The 21,567-nt window shown below is 38.6% G+C and overlaps 1 protein-coding gene across 1 annotated transcript in view; it reads left to right on the top strand.

Moving 5' to 3' along the window:
* LOC122808338 (immunoglobulin kappa light chain-like) overlaps window positions 1–21,073 on the top strand; it is a 114,730-nt gene extending 93,657 nt beyond the window's left edge. The window contains exon 3 of the mRNA XM_044079304.1: window positions 20,736–21,073. Within this exon, the coding sequence (XP_043935239.1) occupies window positions 20,736–21,073 (338 nt within the window). The remainder of the gene's footprint in view (window positions 1–20,735) is intronic.
* Window positions 21,074–21,567: the final 494 nt, after the last annotated feature.

The following is a 21,567-nucleotide window of genomic DNA, read 5'->3' as shown; positions in this document are numbered from 1 at the left end:
TAGATCAACAGGGACCATGCTGTGCCTGCAGGGCTTCCATGCGACACTTTGCATAGACTTATCAACATTTCTACATACAGAGGTGACAGCTATTCTTTGTACATTTCTACCCGGGGCCACACCTGGCTGTTACTGTGGGTGTACATAGGATGTGGGTTTCACCTGACACTTATACACATTTGCTATGCCTGCACTGCTATGTACAGGACACCATTTCAGTCTGTACTGTTGCCTATCATAGTGGCTTGCGGCATACTACTGTACTACAGATGCTAGCGTCCAATGTCACGTATATTACACTGCGACTTCATAGCCTACACAACCCACATCACACCTCCTAGCCTGATGTTCTCTGTCTGCATAGGCATGTGGGGGAGGTTACCCATTTGCCTCTTTAGGAGGCATGATACTGCATTTCTTTGTGTTTGCATTAGTGTACAATTGTCCTGCTGTGTCTTTGCCACTAAAATGCTATCATGGCTCAGTGGTTCAGTCCTGTGACTGTAGTGCACAGTATCCTGCGTTCAAGCCCTGTCATTGCTTTTTATTTTCATGCTGGGCAGACCAGACTGCTTAAGGAACAGTAAAGCAGATATGAGCATGTTTAACTGACTTTGGTCAACTTTGGTCAATCTTGGCCAACATTGCTCGACATTGCCCGACGTTGCGCTAGTTGGCATGAGCAATTTTGTTTACATATACTAGATATTGGTAAAAGCTGTTTAGCACTGCTTTATATTGCTTAGAACATGGCAATCATGCCTCAGGTGATGCTGCAGGGCTGCCTATGTTGGATGCACATACTACACTCCCTTTACATGTTTGGAAACAGGTAGTGTCAAGTTAGGCATCCCTATTATTTTATGTGCGAGTCAGAGGGAGGTATTATTTCCAGGGTTCCTACTGAGCCAGTGTATGTGCTATGCATTGCCTCTTTGTCAAGGCCAAGGCATACTAGGCATGCCTCCTTCTGCCTACTGGGGCAGGCTCAGGTTGTTCCTCCTCCGAGTCATGCTGTGCCTGTGCAGGCCTTGGCAATGGTAGGGGGCTGTTTGGCCCTGCCCCATGCTGTTCCTGCTGCAGCTGTTTACGCAAGATCATGTTGTGTAGCATGGCACATACCATGACAATTTGGGTACATGTAGTTGGTGAGTACTACAAGGCTCCACTAGATGTGTCCAGGCAACGGAACCATGACTTGAGCATCCCAAACACACACTCGATAACATTTCATGTTTGTGCATGTGCCTCATTATGGAGTTCTTGTTCAGGTGTGTGTGCATTTCTGATGGGTGTCATCAGCCATGGCTCCAGTGCAGATCCAGCATCCCTGACTAGGTGACTGTCAGGTATGTCCTCATTGGCAAATGTCTGGTACAGCTGTGACAGATGCCAGATATGGGAATCATGGTAGCTTCCAGGGCAGCCAGCACAAACATTCAGTATTATGCCCTGGGCATCACACACGACCTGGCAGTTGATGGAGTGGAAGCCCTTTGCAGTTGATGTAGGCTCTACCCCGCTCTCCGGCTGGTGCTTTGATATGTATGTGCGTGCAGTAAATTATACCCACTACCTCAGGGTATTCCGCTATTTGATGGAAGAGACACATGTTGCTGGCCAATACCTCATGGAAATTGGGGAAATATACATGATCAAAAACATGTGCTGACATGGTATTCAGGAACTGGTGCAGTACCCTGGATGCTGATGCCTGTGGAATCCCCATCATATCATCACCAGTTGGTCTCTGGAAGGTACCTGTTGCTAGTATTCTTAGGCCAACACATACCTTTGGTTCCACTGGGATGGGTTCCCCTCTGTTGGTTCTGTGTGTGAGGCGTGGCCTGCACAGCTCAAAAATTTGCTGTAGGAGCTCTCTGTCCACTCTATAGTGCTCCACTATCTCCAGCTCATGTTGCCCCTGGTAGGTTACCCTGGGTCTGTACACTCTTCTCCATCTCCTCACTGTGGGTTGCTCAGCAGCATTTGCAAGGGCACCACCCTCAGCATCTTGCACATGTCATATTATAATAGCAATGGCAGCCCCTAACATTTTTCTGTCTCAGTTAAGCTTTTTAAGTTTTCACTTTTATTTGTAGACTGCAGTGTTGCAGTGTTTCTGAGAAAAACATGGGGGAATGTTGTTTGCAGAGTTTTAAGTGCTGGGCTGGGCTGGGCTAGTGTACTGCCTGTGTAATTGGCTGATTCTGATTGATTTCACCTGGCAGCTCTGATAGTTCTCCTTGGTTAACTTCCTACTACTTCCTTTCCTTCCTTTTCCCATTTCTGTTTCCACAGGGGTCAACGCCGCGCAAACAAGTACAAATGCACACACGAGCGCACATGCATGCACATAGCCTTACACAGGCTTACACGCACTTAGGCGGGTGCACATTCATGCATACAGGCTTAGACGGCCTTTACACAGGCTTACATGGGTGCACACACGCGCACACAGGCTTAGTAATTGTGGATTTTCTATGGCAATTCAGTGCAATTTAAAAGTGGCACTTGATTTGCACAGCGGGCAATGGGATAAGGTAGCTCAACCTGCGTGTCCTGTTGATAACAGGAGAGGTGGCAACCTTAAGTAAAGGAGATGGTTCTAAGGGAAGGGCTGGCAATGTTTCTTGACTATAGTGAGTTTCAGGTGTAAGTCAACATGAAAATACAGATGTCTTATCCTGCCAGTCTTACTTTTATGGGTCCATTGAACAGAGTTATCTCAATAAATTTCAGTAAGGCATTCAACATTATTATTTAGAAATTATTACTAAGTAAGCTTATAGGATAAGTGATATTAAAGGAATTGAATAGTCAAATATGTGCAGAGATGATTAGAATGGATGGCACACAGGGCTGTGGTCAGGGCTACCATGTCAAGGGTTGGGTGAGTAAGATGCTTACTTCTGGGGGCTGTGCTGGGTCTTGTGCTCTTCAGTGTTTTTATCTCAGATAAGGAAAGGGGCATTGGAAGCAAGGTTAACCTGTCTGTTTAATCCATTGTGGTAGGAATTATGGTGGAGAGTTGAAGAAGTTCCTGTGAATTAATTTAGGAAATTTGGTTAGCTGAAAAGACAGGTACCAGTTAAGATCCACTGCTGACAAAAACAAGGAATTGCACCATTGTACAATAATCCAGTGAATAAATACAGACTGACTGGATGGTGGAGTTCAGGCTTTTACTTGATGGTAACTATGCCACGTGACCAACCAATGCAGAAATATAAGGCTGCAGAAAAAGGTACAGAATCCAAAGATATGGAGGTGATCCTCTAGCACTACTGGACAGTAGTCAGGCCACTACACCCCTCACCTGCTATGATTTAGGCATAGCACTATGAATTTTTCTCTCAGATTTAGCTCTTCTACTCCTAAATTAATGATATTCCTCATGAAGTCAGACCTGTTTATGAATACATGCTTATAGTCGATACATAAACTAAGCATTAACTTTAACTAACTATATAGGATCTAATCTATAAAGACCTTCAATTGTGAAAATAAGAAAATGTTCCTCATTCTTTTCTTCTACTACAAATTTTAAAGGCCTGTGCTATAATTTATAATAGTTGGAGGTTGAGATGCATGTGCCTAACCCCAAACTTACTCATTAGTTTATCAAAAAACATTTTCTTAAACACTATCACCAGTATCCCGATTCAGACTGGGTCTGAAGTTATGAAGTTACTGTTCTTTTTTTGTTGTTGTTGTTACCTGATCGTAAAATAACTGGGTTTTCATGTTGGTCATGCTGACTAATGTCAGCAAAATTTGTCATGGGTATTTAGCGGTGAAAAGTGGGTAGATGATGCAACCTACGCCATGGACCCATGTTAATTGTGGGAAGAGTATATGTTCTCCTATTGGCCAGAGTGTGTCCTATCATAAAGCCCAGCAACCCTGGATCAATAAGCTACTGCCCAGCTAGGGTTGAGCAAAAGCTGGATGTAAAATCATCAACCTGCGAAATATGAACTAAGGATTGCTACACTTGGTATGGATGGCATGATGGTAAGGAGAAGGCTGAACATCCTATGTATCCAAGATGGAAGGGCAGTGCAGCAAAGCCACTTGGCCTGATATCCAGAGTCTACTACTCAGGAAGAGGACAGATTAGAAATGGTGTGGGAATTGTGGTGAGGGAGAGCCTTCAGAGGACAATGAGGGATGTTATTTGAATTAGTGACAGACTAATTTCAATTAGACTCCAATGTAAGTATAACGTAGTATATAATATCAGCTTATGCCTCACAGCAGGGTTGTGATAGTAAAGAAGTGCATAGTCAGACAGCAGACCAGATAAAGGAGAATGAATTGATGTTGATAATGGGCGACCTGAATTCACATATTGGGACAGATGGACTGCCTGGGTCCAAATGGGTGTGCAACAGAAATAATGAAGGACTAGCTATCTAGACTCCTCTCTGGCAAATGGCTTGATGGTAACCAACACATGGTTCAGCAAGAGAGAGACAGTCCCAAGATCACATACAAGAGTGGCCAACATGCAACTCAGGTAGACTTCCTCCCAGTAAGGAAAGGGCAGTGGAGTTGAATCAGCAATTGCAATTGCAAAGTCATCCAAAGTAAAATAGACAGTCAATACCATAAGCCACTGGTTGCCACAATCAACTTCAAACAGTGGTCAGAGACGGCTTTAAGGTCAACAAAGACTAGGATGAATACATGGAAGTCATCTGTAGAGAAAGCACAAGAGAGAGGGCTCTAACACTTCAGGAAAAAGAGGAAATAAGTGAAGTTGAAGACAATGCTAATGCAAGAGGAGTTAAACTTAAGGATATGAAGCATCGCTAGTAGAGTAGGGTCTGATATTGCCTTGTAGGTGAGATACAGATTGCATCTGAACAATCTCTATGATACCAAGTAAAGTGATAGTGATTTGAGCCCATCCACTTAGGGCAAGTGTTGGAGGCCATGGATTCTCTTTGTGAGGTATTTCTGTGGCCTTTCCAGTTGGTGCAGGTATTTGGAGAGGTACATACCAAACAGGGCGTTATACTCAATTATAGGTCTAATGAGGGGAGGAGGTGGTGCATTTGATGGCATTTACTGAGGGAACATAGTTGGGGGGGTGTAAAGCAGGAGCTGAATTTGTCAGCCAGGAGGTTTGGCACATATTCTGGCTCAGTATAGGTGTGTCCATTTGCAACAAGATCTACACATAATTGTGTATTGCCTTTGAAGTTGCAGACATAGCTTAAGAATGCCTTGTGGTTGTCCTTGGCCTGGGAGACAAATTTTACCTCAAATTTGGCCTTGGTAGACTTCATTTGTCCTCTGATTTGTTTGTTTAGCTTGATAAGAGTGCTTTTATCCTTCTGAGTGCTGCACCTCCTCATTTTTGTCATGATTTATTCATTCTGTTATACAGTCCATTGATGCTGTGATTCCACTAGGGTAGCTTGTTTGAGTTAATACTTTTTGGAGGAGTTGGACAAGTTGATATACATGTTTTTAGAAAGGAGTTATAAGTCACCGACTGCATTATTAAAAAAGATTAGCAATGATTAGTAATGAAATAAAAATGGAGAGATCTGGTAGGTGTGCCCCCATTTTAAGGATTGATGGTGCTTTGCATAATTTTAAAGCACTTTCTAGGGTTAGCGGCAGCAAAGCATGTGCTATGATAGTGCCCTTTAACCATGATGCTGTTCATATTAATAAAGCCTTGAGAATGACCTGGAATATAGCTTTTTCAACTGAGGTGAAGGACAGCTGGATATTTTCCCACAGATGGTATATAGCAAAGGCAAGAATTTTAAAGGGTGGCTAGAGGCAACCCATAATTTAAAGTCAATATGGTTAAATCCTCAATGGCAAAGTGTGGTATGTGTAAATTTTGTAAATACATAAATGACAGTCCATATGTGACCATCGGTAATTATGACCACACTATTGTTTGTCCTGGGAAATGTATGTGTAATATGAGAATGGTGATTTATCTTGCTACCTGTGCTTTATGTCAAGCTTTTTATGTAGGTAAAACTATAAGAAGGTTAAAAGACCGGGTGGGGAAGATATCAATGCAAAAATAAAAGAGCAACTTATTCTTTTTCAGACATTCTACTGAATGCACCAAATTTAAGAGAGCTTTTTTGTTATTGCTAGATGCCAGTAATAAAATAGGCTTAAATTAATTTTGTTAGATTGGTGAAACTTTAAAAATCAGAGCAGGAAGACCTTCATTAATAAATAATAAATATAAAAAAAAATAATAATATTTATTAACTGTTCATTTGAGAATTTGAATATATATATATATATATATATATATATATATATATATATATACAAACATATTTATACAACATTGTTTATTACTTATCTGCATATAAATTTTTGTGACATGTATGTCTTGTTATATATTGTTGTGTATTTTGCTTGCTTGTATTTAATGTGGTTTTGATTAATTAGGGTGGGAATGTAGCAATTATTTTATTAACCAATTGGTCGAAGGGTATTTAAGGAATGTTTTTACAGTGGCAGTTTACTCTGAAGAAGCCTGTTTAAGCAAGCAATAATGCCTGACAGGGTGTGTGTTAATGTGCAATTAATGCCCACCCAGGGATGTTATGAGGCCCGACGCCACAAGCGGAGGGCCTCTACACCCATGAAAGAGCATTGATTACACATTAACACACACCCTGGAGGGCATTATTGCACTTAGACAATGGGCTCACTGTAAAATAATTGTTTTACTTGCTTATTTATTTTTAAGTACTGTATTTCTTTATATACTTTTAATGTAAAATAGTTTCTCCGCCTACTGTTTCAAACTTACCATAGTATATGTTAATTGTGTTGGAGGAAGCATTTTACATCAGATATATATAAAAAATAATGTAGTGCTCAAAAAAATAAGCAAGTGAAAAATAATTTTACATACAGCCCATGCTCTCTCGCATACACACATACACAGTCTCTTCTGCTTTCTCACACATACATATACACAGAGAGTCTCCTGTGGTTTCATACACACATTCACTCACACAAGATCTATCTCACCCTCTTTCTCAATCTCTCACAGTCTCCAGCTGCTTTCATACACACATTCAGTCTCACTCTCTCTCGATCTCTCTCACAGGCAGTCTCCTCTGCTTACATACATGCATTCACTCACACATCACTCTCGCTTTCTCTCTCACTCTCTCCATCCATCTCTCTCTCTCTCTCTGTCTCTCATTCACACACACACACACACACACACACACACACACACACACACACACACACACACACACACACACGCACACACACACAGTGTCTCTGCTTTCATGCACCCATTCACACACACACATGCAGACAGAAACACACACACATGATCACTCTCTCTCTTGCTTACATACATGCATACACTCACACACACGCTGCATTTTCTTTTTTATTTATTTTTTTTATTTTACACTCACTAACAGCAAAAGCGCTGCTTAGCAACTGTAAAATAATGGCTCACTCACTCTCACTGACATGCATGCATACACTCACATGCAGACATAAAAACACAGACACCCTTACCCTTTTGTCTTCTTTTTTTATATTTTACACTCACTAAACAGCAAAAACACTGCTTAGCAAGCATAAAATAATGGCGGCCATTCCGTTTCCTCAGTCCAAGCTCCATGGCTGCTTGATAAGCTGCCATGAAGAAGTGGACTCGTTCTTCTCAGCAGGCCTTACTTGTACATTAATACCCTGCTGGAGAATTCTCGTTCTCCAATCAGGGTATTGATGTACAGTTTGCCCATTTTCTAATGTCTAATAAATCTTCAGTCATGTGTTAGCTGTACTGTAGCTGTTTCTTAATAGGATGTAGCTTGCTTTGGAATAGTGTTAACTGTTACAGGGTTTGCTGGGATTACTGACCTAATTTATTTTTCAAAGGACACAGCTTTGTTTTCTGACTTCACCAATGAAGATGTGAAACTGGGGGGAGGGTAAAGGCCTCCCATATTAGTGAGTACCAGGTGCAGTATGTTAGACCATACTGTGGGTGTGTGTGCACTATTTGTTCAAGGGTATGTGAGTTAATAAAGTCCAGGAATCATTGCTCCTGTGAGTTTATGTTTCCCAATCTATAGAAGTATAGTTAAAGTCCCCCAGGAATATGGTATTTGATTTACTAGTGAGTGCCTCCAGTAGGGCTAGGTATGTGCTATGGAATTAATGGGACATAAAGGGTGACCTATACTTTGCTAGGATATGGTGTGGCACTTTGTCTACTGTGACTTTCACATGGATAAACTCCAGGGCATTGTCATGTTTGACCAATCTAGGGGTATACTTGTTACTAATGTAGATCAACACTCCTCCACCTTTTGTCTCTGTCTGTGCAACTGATGGTCTAAATGTGTGAAGGCACTGGAACATTACACTGCTGGTGTACTTTTTGAAGATTTAAACCATGTCTATTTAACTGTACAGATGGCTATATTCGCAGAATGAGGAGAGCTTGTAGGGTGTGGAGTTTCTTGTTTATCTCAAAAGCTTTTGATACAGTCTGTTATCAGCTGCTACTGCAAACAGTCATCCTTAGGACAAAACCAAGATTGTCTTTCATAGTTTAATAGTTATCTAAAAACACTCGCACTGTATAAAAGATACTTTTCAGTCAGAACAGGGTGTCCTTCAAGGCTCATCCACTAATCCTCTCCATTTCAGCATCTATATCAATGACAAGTAGCTTGCCAGTAATCATGCCACAATAGTTCAGTAGACTGACAACTCAATACTGTTAAGCTCAGCACCTACCCTCACTGAACTAGAAGCCATTTAGCGATTCAACATTGAACCCTTGTTAAAATAATCCCAACTATTATTAATCCCCCCCCAAAATGAACATATTGTTCACATCTAATTATCATCCAAGTAAACCAGAGTAGCTCAACATCATCTCTGTCAGTAACACCTGAATAGAACAAGTCACAGGCACTAAACTTCTTAGAGTTCTCATAGATGGACACCTAAAATGTGACCAATGTATGCACTATGTCATCAACAAAACACATAACAAAATGGGCCTTTTGTGTAATGTTACCAAAATTCTCACAGATCATTCATGTAAGGCATGAGCCTCGACCCTGTTCCTCCTCAGTGTCCTTGAAGCCGTGGCTGTTGTCACTAACCCACAGATTACCCAACTCTCCAAGCTCAAGTAATGTTACAATAAAAAAATCATCAAATCCACTACTAATCAACTTTTTAGAGCCCACCGCTGCTCTGCTATACAGACTTTGGGGTGGTTAGATCTCCAAAACCTCATAGTCTATGCTCAAGTAAAAACAGGACACAAGATATTTTACCAGTCAGCAAAGGTACCAGCCACCACTAACCTATTGAAATGGTACACATTTGCCAGAACATCAAGAACCACAGACCATGTCCTCAACAAAATTTAGAAGTCTCACAACTCTCTTTGTGATGCCATGATCTCCATCACTATAGCTAAACATTGGAACACATTGCTATCAATGTCAAACAAATGAAAAACTTCATCTTTTTCAAAGCAAATTAAAATTCTTTCTGCAGAACTCACAAATCTGCACAGGCCTCCTGAAATCCAGCTGATTTATCCTTAGGTTCCTTATAAAACTCTTACAGGACAGTCGAGTAGTGTTTCATCCTTATATACAGAGCATGGATTACAGACAAATACTAACAAATATAGTTAGTCTGATACACACATTGATGTCTCCTAAAATGATTAGAATATGGTATAGAAAGATACAGCATGAATAGATTTAACTGCATAATATCACCATCACCATCGTCATTAACCCCTCTTTTTCCCATTTTCAATATGGAGTTAGTGTATCACATTGGCTGCCACCTCCTCTCTTGATTTAATACCACTTTTCTTCCTACTCTGATGGACAAATCTCCTCACACAGCTTCTGTCATGCAATCAATCTATCTCCTTGCTGGACATCCTCATTTTCTCTTGCCTTCTTCCTGTCTGTCAGCAAATCATCTTCTGCTGTCTTGCACATATCCCTGAACCACTGTAATCTGTCCTCTTTGACCTTCTCTGCATTTAGAGGCACTTTGGCTTCTGCAATGATATCGCAATTTCTTCAGATTTCCTCATTGTTCTTCCTACCTCCCATCTCAGGCACTTCATCCTGATCACCTCTAGCTTTCTCAACTGTTCTACCTTCTCTGCCCATGTTTTTATCCCATGCAAAAATGCTGATTGCACTACTGGTTTTAAACTTTACATTTCAGCTTCCTTGGCAATCCCCTGCCGCACACAACCATGAAATTCTGTGCTGGTTCATGCAGTCTTTCTGATTCTATCTTTAACCTCCTCCTTCAAACTTCATTTCTTCTTAATCACCTCTTCCAGACACTTGAAGCTGTTTACCTGTTCAGTTATTTTCTCTTCTATCCCAAATTTCAATTTCTTCTAATTTCCCCTATTTGCTGCCATGATAACTGGCTTATCTCTATTCAGTTTCATCTCACATGCTTTCAGTTTTGCATTCCATTCTCCTCTCAGCTGTTGAAGTTCCTGTTCATGGTCTGCTTTTAATGACAAATCATCTACAGAAAGCTGTCCACTCCAACCGCTTTGGTACTATAGACCACCACCAGTCTGAACAGTAGTGGGTTCAACACTGAACCCTGGTGCACCCCCACTCTCACTGGGGGACTTACTGTAAGTCCAAACACTGTTTGTACTTGTGCCATTGGTCCTTGTACATAACTTGCATTGCATCCAGTGCTTCTGGTACTTCAAATCATCACAGGACTGTCAAAATCAGCTTTCTTGAGACCTTGTCAAATCTTTACTCCAACTCTAAGAATGCCTTGTTGGATACCTTCCTCATCTCTAACTTCTGTTCCATTATCACTTTTATTGCAAACACCAGGCTAGTTCTGCTGCATCATGATCTGAATTCAAACTACTTGATTCACATCTTACATTCTACCACTCTACATATTCATTTATCAGTCACCCTCTCCAGCATTTTATGAAGTGTGACAGAACTGTGATATCTCTCTACTGCCCACAGTTGAGAGTTGTCCCCTTCATTATTGTACAGTGGCATTAAGAATACTTATTCTCTTTTGTCTCCATACTGCTATGAGTACCCTCAGGAGCAATTTCTCCCCAACTCACCCAGCATTTGATCATATCTGCTGCTTTCCCTGATTTTATTTTACTTAGTGTCGTTCTTACTTCTTCTGGGGTGGGCTCTACTTTCTCTTTCACCATAGCCTGCGTATGAGGTAGAACAGCTTCTGTGGGTGTTTATTCATGTAGAAGCTACTGAAAGCACTCCTTCTATCTGTGTTGATGCCTCTGGGCTGTTAAGGAGGTTGTTGCTAGCATCACTTATGAATGGTACTTGATGACAGTCTGCTTTATCTTTCTGTCATCGCCTTGCAGCATAATAGAATAACTTTGCTTATCCTGCTGCCTTGCTTTCTAGACTCTGCTACCTCACTTTCTAGAAGCTGATAGAGTGCATCTGAGACCTTTCTCCCTTGTCACTGGGACTGCTCTGAGTCTCTTTCATAGATAACCAGTATTCCTTCTTAGCCTTGAACAATTTTTTGTCTCTCACTTTTTTCTTGCCACTCCTTTTTTCTTTTGATAACTTCCTGGACATTGCATTCCATTGCCAGTTTTTATTATGTACCTTATTTCTATATCTTGCTCAATCACATATCTGTTCTACAGTCTTTGTATATGCTGTTTTGTCATGCTGCAGTTCTTCTTTGACTCCACCTGTTTCCACTTCTTCTAGAGTATTTCCTAGACAGCTTCTGCTTTCACTCCATACATCCTCCAGGTCTTCAGCTTAGTCTCTGCTGACCTTAGTTTTTTCTCTGACCACTACTTACAAATGATTGTGACCATCACTGATTTATGCTGTGGGACAAGTATTTCACTGAGGATGACTTTGTTATTTTTGATTTTACCTCAGTTCCCTTTCCTTGCACAGAAAACTTCTACCCCAGTTTTATGTTGCCACTCTTGTATGTGATTTTTGACTATCTCTCTTGCAGAACCATGTGTTGGCCATCATCATGACATTCACCAGAGAATAGTCTAGAATGTTTTCTCTCTCCCTCCTTATTCCTGTTGCCCCACCAATGTGGATCCAGCAAGTACAATTATCCTGTTCTGCATTTCCCAATATGAGCATTCAGGACCTAATTCTCAAGACTATCTCATGCTGTCCTGTTTTATTTCGCAAGTCTTGCAACTGTTGCCTGAATGTACTCCTTCTCACCATCACAACCCTGTTGAATACATGGGCTGAACGTATGAATATTGCTTTATATTTACACTAGGGTATGCTTGCCATGAATCTGACACTAATTCTGATAACATCCCTTACTGTGTTCAGACGACTCGCCCTCACCACAATTCCACAGCATTTCTAGTCTGTTTTTCCCTGAGTAGTAGATTCTGTATCCCAAGCTAAGTGGCTTTACTGCACTGACCTTCCACATTGTTCTTGGATACATAGGATGTCTAGTCTCTTCCTTACCATTACATCATACGCTTCCAAGCTGCATCATGTCAGTGAATCTATATTCAGTGTGTAATAATCCTTAGCTTATGTTTAGCAGGTTTATTGATTTTATGTCCAGCTTTCACCTAACAGAGCTATACCAAGGAACCCAGGCTGGGCAACTAGACACTGTGAAGCCAACAGCTTAAAGACCCATGCCTGCTGGCCTTTATGGTGAGCACACATTGACCAGTTGATGCAGACAGACCCTCTCCACCATTAGCAAGGCTTTTGGAGTACATTGGAGTAGGCCTCAGTTCACTTCTCACTGGCAAATACGCTTTTCTGTTGTTGTCGACATTAGTCAATGTGACCATATCACCTACAGACAAAATTTACATTACCAAATCGCTAGCCCTAGCATGGTCTGTAGTCTGTAATCCATGTCCTCCTATCTGAAGGATACTGTGCACCACATGTAAAAATGTGTAGAAACAGGCAACCTGATGTCCAGATAGTCAATACTAACCACAGGAAACAAAGTCCAAGTTTCTTCTTTAACGTAAAAGTATTTTATTTTTCAAAAAGACAATGTTTTCGCCGTGACCCCTGTCACAGCTTCCTCAGAAGAAGACAAGTAAAACAGCTAAACTGGTCTGTTCAAATACTCAGTTAACAGGAAGTGACAAATAATTGCACTTCCTGCACTAATTTGACTCAATAAAAATAGTGAATAAAATCATGAATAATCATAAAACTCCATTGAATTATCTATAAATATTGTATGATAAAAGACAACATAAAAATGTTCTTACTAGTGCATTTACATTAACATTGTACCAAATTATGCATTAAACACACAAAATAATGTACATATAGGCATTACCTAAAGTAGCTCCTTAGTTTAAGAACACATGAAATGTTACAGTTCTCATTGAGGCCATCTAGCCTAAATGCATCTAAATTCAACTGCCATAAAAGTTCGACACACTCAAGGACTATCTGAAAGGGGCCTCCCCTATCGGTTAAAGGTACTTGATCAATACCCATAAAACAAAAGAGTGGTCAGGGTTACTGCTAACATGTTTTGCTAAGGCATTCTCTAAAAGAGGTTTTTTTATGGCATAAAGGTGCTGGTATATTCTCTCTTTTAGTTTACGATTGGTTTTCCTATGTAAAAGGAAGGGCAGGAATTACACAAAGCAATGTACACCACTGACTTTGAATCACAAGTAATCCTCTGCTTAATGTTGTATTTTTTATTCCTAACTATAAAGGAATTTCCAGTTCTCATCACTTTACACATGTTGCAGCATCCACATTTAAATGAACCTCTAGGTCTTATGTGACCATAAGTGTTAGAAGTATGCTGTAAAGTTCTTTCAAATTATTACTTCTCCTGTAAATTACATAGGCTGACCTAACTTGTCAATCAAGTTAACGGAATTAATAACTAGTGGCCAGTTTTTAGGATAATGGCCCAAATTCCTGTTGAATTCAAGTTAAATTGGGTTATAAAACTTAAAGAAAAGTTTCTCTGCTGATTTAGTAAGGAATTTTGGTGTGCTAATTCATTATCATTAGTAGACCTACCTACATTAGATTGATCAAGTAGTGGTTTATACAACCCCTTTGTTCTTTTAGTGTCAACTTCATTTATAAGCCCTTCTAAAAGAGGGACAGGGTATCCATGTTTATAAACATACCTTTCAAAATTCGCACTCAGCTTTAAAATCGCTGTAAGTGCTACACATCCTGCCTGCATGTACCAGTTGTCCTTTGACAATAGATTTTTTTCTGCCTAGGTGGATGTAGACTAGTGTAGTGCAGGAAAGAGTTGCAGTACGTCTGTTTCCTGAAAATGCCAGACAAATAAATCTCTTCATCTAATTCTTTAGTTAGTCTCACGCCTAAGTAGTCGGTTTCTATTGTTGAAAACCTATAAGTAAATTTTAACCATTGTGTAGAATTGTTCAAATAGTCTACAAAGAGTTTTGCTTCAACTTCATTCCCTTTAAAAGGATAAATATGTCGTCCAAAACCTAGTGTAATATTTTATCTTCTGCATTACAGTTTCATTAGATAGTATATAAAGGTTTTCCCAAAGGCTACAAACAGGTTAGCCACACTGGCTCCGCAAGGGAGCCCATGGCTATTCCACATTTTGTAAATAGAATTTATGTTCAAAAACAAAAAAGTTTGATGACAGTACTATGCTCAACAGTTCTGTTACAACGTCAATCTCCACTTGTGGTGCATTTAAGTCTTTAAGAAGCAGTTGAATCCATTCAACTGCCTCATTGTGAGGGATGGATGTATATAAATCAATGACATCCACAGTTAAAAGTTACACTCAAGGTCAAACTTAATACTGTTGATATCACGTAAGAAAGACCAGGAGTCTTTGCAAATAGTAGGTATTTTCTTTACATATTTTGATAGAATACTATCTATCAATTTTGAACAGGGGTAGGTCATAGAAGACCTACCATCTATTAATGCCCTCATGGGAGGATTCTTTTGGTCTTTGTGTATCTTGGGTATTCCGAACATTACAGGCAACTTTGGCTGAATAATGTCAATATAGTTGTATGTCTCTAAGTCTATTTTGCCTGCTAGGAAAAGGTCACGGAAATACCCACGGGTACGACCTTGAACAACATTAATCTCATTAAGGGAAGAAGTAACATAGGCATCAGATGATAACACTTGCATCATTTTTTCTGTGTATTGAACGTTGTCGAACACTACCAAGCCCCCTCCTTTGTCAGGTTTCAAAAACCTGACAGTTAAAGAGCCCAGGTTTTTTAGCCATTCACGTTGTGCAAGTGAAATATTCATCTCATTCAAAGTACTACTTGATTTTTGTGTAGAAAACAGATGTCTTATATCTAATTCACACATTTGTTCAAATAGTAATAAATTTTGTTGTGTAGGAGGGTTAAAAACGCTAGTCAGTTTCAATTTGTCATTAACATTTGTTGTTTCATTGTTAAAATATAATTTTAAATTTAACTTGTGTATGTAGCATTTCAGATCAATCAAAACTTTAGCTAAACTTCCATCCAACGTTGTCTTTTTGAAAAATAAAATACTTTTACGTTAAAGAAGAAACTTGGACTTTGTTTCCTGTGGTTAGTATTGACTATCTGGACATCAGGTTGCCTGTTTCTACACATTTTTACAAGTTTGTTTGCTCATTTTTGACTGTTTGTTGATTGCCATGGATTCAGGCACTCCTGCCAGTCCTGTTAGTCCTAACCTTTGTCTAACAGCTACTTTTGAAAAATCAAGTGAAACAGACTTATTCTCTTTATTGGCTTCCATCTCACAAAAATTGGAAGCTTTACATGTTCGTATGGATGTTTTAGAGCAACTTCCAACTTTTACAGAAAAGAAAAGTCTGAAACTATTGCAAACCAGAATGTTGTTTCAGTTTCTGACTCGGAAGGATCTGCTACGTTACTTCCTGCAGCACAACAGCTTAGAGGACTGCCTCCTCGACCAAATAAACAACAGGCAGGAAGTTCTGTTGTTCAAAACGCTACTGCTTCTACCAGTAGGGAAACGGACTTGTTTCCTTCAACTCCATGCATCTTTCGGATCCCTTCTACTAGTCATGCTGTAGGAACTAATGCTAATCCAATTACACCACCAGCATCTAACTTAAATGAGGAGCATAGGACGGAGCCAGTGGAGGGACGCCAACCTTGAACGACTGGATTAATAAAGAGAACCCGCTTTCGCTTTTTGTCAGGCGCTAACACTGGGTCAACTGCCAGCTCTTTTCCTGTTCAAGAAAACGACAACAACTGGTTTAGTGACCGTTTAAAGGTACTTGACATTAAGTTGCTTAAATTAAAAACTGCAGCTGGAAGCTGCTTATTTTAGGCAATGTTTAAATGAGAAACTGGTTCCAAAGGCCTTAGGAACAACTTCACCCTTCTGGACTACTGTTGGACCAAGTGTATTTTTCAGAATTGAAATGTTTGTTTCAGGAACAGGGGTTGCAATTGCTAAACGTGATAGTTAAACATTATGATATGCATATCTTGTCTCTTATTTCTGAAGTGAATGTTTTGGATGAAGAAATCAAAATTAATACTTCTTTTTGCAGTTTAAATATGACTACGACCGTATTTTTTCTAGCATTGATGCATTGTTACTTAAATTAAAAATTAACAAAAATAAGAAGTTAGTAAGGGATAGAACAGCTTATTTTTCTAACCAAGCATATTCCCATTTGAACATTCCAAGTGCAGGGTCCAATACTGTTGGTTTAAATGGGCCTTCTACTTCTGTTAATGCTGAATTAATTTCGTTGGAAGGTGAAAATGGTGAACACCTTACTAATACACCTAGACAGGAAGTTAGAAGAAGTAATAGGTTAAAAGGGTCCACTGCTGTTAACTACAATTATAAGAACCAAAGAGGACCAGGAGAACTGACCAGAATAAGCAGGTTCCTTTAGAGCTCCCTAATGATAAAGTTTTTTTAGGGAATCAACAGAAGAAACAAGGGGGGAATGTGTATTGGAGGAAACGTTAACAGACAATGTTTCTCCCACAGGTCCGAGGGATTTTTTGCAAGGCCCTGTTATATATACTAACATAAGGAAAGACTTTACTATCTATAACTTTTCATCTTTGGAACTAGATTCTGACTTAGTTGAATTGTTAGCTCTTGGATACACTTTTATTCCAAGTACCTATGGAAGTTTAGCTAAAGTTTTGATTGATCTGAAATGCTACATACACAAGTTAAATTTAAAATTATATTTTAACAATGAAACAACAAATGTTAATGACAAATTGAAACTGACTAGCGTTTTTAACCCTCCTACACAACAAAATTTATTACTATTTGAACAAATGTGTGAATTAGATATAAGACATCTGTTTTCTACACAAAAATCAAGTAGTACTTTGAATGAGATGAATATTTCACTTGCACAACGTGAATGGCTAAAAACCTGGGCTCTTTAACTGTCAGGTTTTGAAACCTGACAAAGGAGGGGCTTGGTAGTGTTCGACAACGCTCAATACACAGAAAAATGATGCAAGTGTTATCATCTGATGCCTATGTTACTTCTTCCCTTAATGAGATTAATGTTGTTCAAGGTCGCACTGGGTATTTCCGTGACCTTTTCCTAGCAGGCAAAATAGACTTAGAGACATACAACTATATTGACATTATTCAGCCAAAGTTGCCTGTAATGTTCGGAATACCCAAGATACACAAAGACCAAAAGAATCCTCCCATGAGGGCATTAATAGATGGTAGGTCTTCTATGACCTACCCCTGTTCAAAATTGATAGATAGTATTCTATCAAAATATGTAAAGAAAATACCTACTATTTGCAAAGACTCCTGGTCTTTCTTACGTGATATCAACAGTATTAAGTTTGACCTTGAGTGTAACTTTTAACTGTGGATGTCATTGATTTATATACATCCATCCCTCATAATGAGGCAGTTGAATGGATTCAACTGCTTCTTAAAGACTTAAATGCACCACAAGTGGAGATTGACGTTGTAACAGAACTGTTGAGCATAGTACTGTCATCAAACTTTTTTGTTTTTGAACATAAATTCTATTTACAAAAATGTGGAATAGCCATGGGCTCCCCTTGTGGAGCCAGTGTGGCTAACCTGTTTGTAGCCTTTTGGGAAAACCTTTATATACTATCTAATGAAACTGTAATGCAGAAGATAAAATATTACACTAGGTTTTTGGACGACATATTTATCCTTTTTAAAGGGAATGAAGTTGAAGCAAAACTCTTTGTAGACTATTTGAACAATTCTACACAATGGTTAAAATTTACTTATAGGTTTTCAACAATAGAAACAGACTACTTAGACGTGAGACTAACTAAAGAAGTAGATGAAGAGATTTATTTGTCTGGCATTTTCAGGAAACAGACGTACTGCAACTCTTTCCTGCACTACACTAGTCTACATCCACCTAGGCAGAAAAATCTATTGTCAAAGGACAACTGGTACGTGCAGGCAGGATGTGTAGCACTTACAGCGATTTTAAAGCTGAGTGCCAATTTTTGAAAGGTATGTTTATAAACCATGGATACCCTGTCCCTCTTTAGAAGGGCTTATAAATGAAGTTGACACTAAAAGAACAAAGGGTTGTATAAACCACTACTTGATCAATCTAATGTAGGTAGGTCTACTAATGATAATGAATTAGCACACCAAAATTCCTTACTAAATCAGCAGAGAAACTTTTCTTTAAGTTTTATAACCCAATTTAACTTGAATTCAACAGGAATTTGGGCCATTATCTTAAAAAACTGGCCACTAGTTATTAATTCCGTTAACTTGATTGACAAGTTAGGTCAGCCCTATGTAATTTACAGGAGAAGTAATAATTTGAAAGAACTTTTACAGCATACTTCTAACACTTATGGTCACATAAGACCTAGAGGTTCATTTAAATGTGGATGCTGCAACATGTGTAAAGTGATGAGAACTGGAAATTCCTTTATAGTTAGGAATAAAAAATACAACATTAAGCAGAGGATTACTTGTGATTCAAAGTCAGTGGTGTACATTGCTTTGTGTAATTCCTGCCCTTCCTTTTACATAGGAAAACCAATCGTAAACTAAAAGAGAGAATATACCAGCACCTTTATGCCATAAAAACCTCTTTAGAGAATGCCTTAGCAAAACATGTTAGCAGTAACCCTGACCATTCTTTTTGTTTTATGGCTATTCATCAAGTACCTTTAACCGATAGGAGGCCCTTTCAGATAGTTCTTGAGTGTGTCGAACTTTTATGGCAGTTGAATTTAGATGCATTTAGGCTAGATGGCCTCAATGAGAACTGTAACATTTCATGTGTTCTTAAACTAAGGAGCTACTTTAGGTAATGCCTATATGTACATTATTTTGTGTGTTTAATGCATAATTTTTACAATGTTAATGTAAATGCACTAGTAAGAACATTTTTATGTTGTCTTTATCATACAATATTTATAGATAATTCAATGGAGTTTTATGATTATTCATGATTTTATTCATTATTTTTATTGAGTCAAATTAGTGCAGGAAGTGCAATTATTTGTCACTTCCTGTTAACTGAGTATTTGAACAGACCAGTTTAGCTGTTTTACTTGTCTTCTTCTGAGGAAGCTGTGACAGGGGTCACGGCGAAAATGTTGTCTTTTTGAAAAATAAAATACTTTTACGTTAAAGAAGAAACTTGGACTTTGTTTCCTGTGGTTAGTATTGACTATCTGGACATCAGGTTGCCTGTTTCTACACATTTTTACAAGTTTGTTTGCTCATTTTTGACTGTTTGTTGTGCACCACATGTGATGTCTAATGTGATTGGGCTACACAACTCTTTTCCCATTGTGTACCACCTAGAGTCAATGCTGTTGCCCAGAACTCTATTCAGTCTGAGGTGGAAACACCCAGCATTTTTTGGGTGGTGGGGATAGAAGGATCCCCACAGAGAAATGGGGAGAACATCCATGTACATTGTGTTTGGGAGACAAAGACCTTAACAATTATGTCACCTCATGATTCGCAACAGCATATGCAATGTGTCTGATATTGGCATACTTCTATGTAAAATCTTGCTTTTTACATATTCTGCCTCACTAAAAGTACGCCAGATTGCATTTTCTACTTTGGGACATCTCTGTAGTTCTTCAGCTCTCTTCTACTTTTTGATGGTCTGCATCTAAGTAGTTGTGGAGCTTTGTAGTTATATATGTTTTATATATCTTAATGTACTCTTACATCTCCATGAATCTAATGTACAACTCCATCTAAGGTGAAGATGTTGTTATATAACTAGAAATTCTGCATGTTATATATGTTTTCATTGTTTTTATATATCTTGGGTCTATAGTACAACTTTTTTATAAACTTTGGTGCCCTGCTGCTATGTAACTATATGCTTATATGTTGAAAATTCTTCAATTTACTGTGGAACTTTATTCTTGAAGGGTGGCTTTCCGCTGCAGACCTCTGCTGAAAATAAGTACATACTGTCTTGTACTTTCTGAGGAAATGAAAGCCAATAATTTAGTAAATAAGACTCTAAATCTCTTCCTTTTTCTACATCTATTTGAAGGATGCTTATTATTCCTTTTTATGAAAAAATAATCTAAAAGAAATGTCCCATTGTTTAAACTATATATAGCTACGCAGTAAACAGACTTCTTTAGAAATACTGTTACAAAATGCAGGTCTTATTTTGCTATCTGTTTTACATAGATGAATCTGTGGATACACCATCTGTTTTTATCTTTCCACCATCTGCTGAAGAAGACAAAGCCCTGTGTACAGCAACACTCGTTTGCCTGGTGTGCAATGTCCCCTCAGACAAAACACACATTTTCTGGAATATTTCAGGGAAAGTTATAGATGGGATTTCATCTCCTGGAGTAATTACAACAAATGAAGAATACTGTATGACCAATGAGTTAATAATGCCAAGCAATACTTGGACAAGTGAAACTTCTTATATTTGTGTGGTAGAAGCAAGTCCTGGAAACTTTTTAAGAAAGAGCATGTTGCGAGGTAATCATTTTTATTTGCAATCTTTTAATTAGCATTTTTAGAGTATTTTCTGTGCTTTATCCCCTTTGCAAATATTCACCTGTTTGATGTTTGATTTCTGAAAGTAAATGTTTGTTTGCACTTGATGCAATTTCATTTCTGCACAGTGAATCTAAAAATAATCAATTTACCATGCGACCCTAGAAATGCAAGGCAAATTGATAAGACATAGTCAGGAATAAATAAAATAAGTGGGTTACTAGAAATGATATTATATTATATTATATTATATTATATTATATTATATATTATTATATTATATTGTTATATTATATTATATTGTTATATTATATTATATTGTTATATTATATTATATACCACCAGTTCTGGTAGTCCATTGTGTGGGTCCATAATCCTATTTGTGAAGAAGTACTTTTGGAAGCCAAATGAGTAGTTAGTCCCTTTATTCCATCCCATCCCCCAGATCTGTTGTTTAGAATGAATGTTTCACATATCCCCACCTTTATTTACAGCGATTATCCCTCCT

The sequence above is a fragment of the Protopterus annectens genome, chromosome 8.part0 (assembly GCF_019279795.1).
Source record: "Protopterus annectens isolate FY-2018-M chromosome 8.part0, PAN1.0, whole genome shotgun sequence".
NCBI classification, from domain to species: Eukaryota; Metazoa; Chordata; order Ceratodontiformes; family Protopteridae; genus Protopterus; species Protopterus annectens.
The sequence above is the reverse complement of the archived record's forward strand: the minus strand, read 5'-3'. Positions and strand labels throughout refer to the sequence as shown.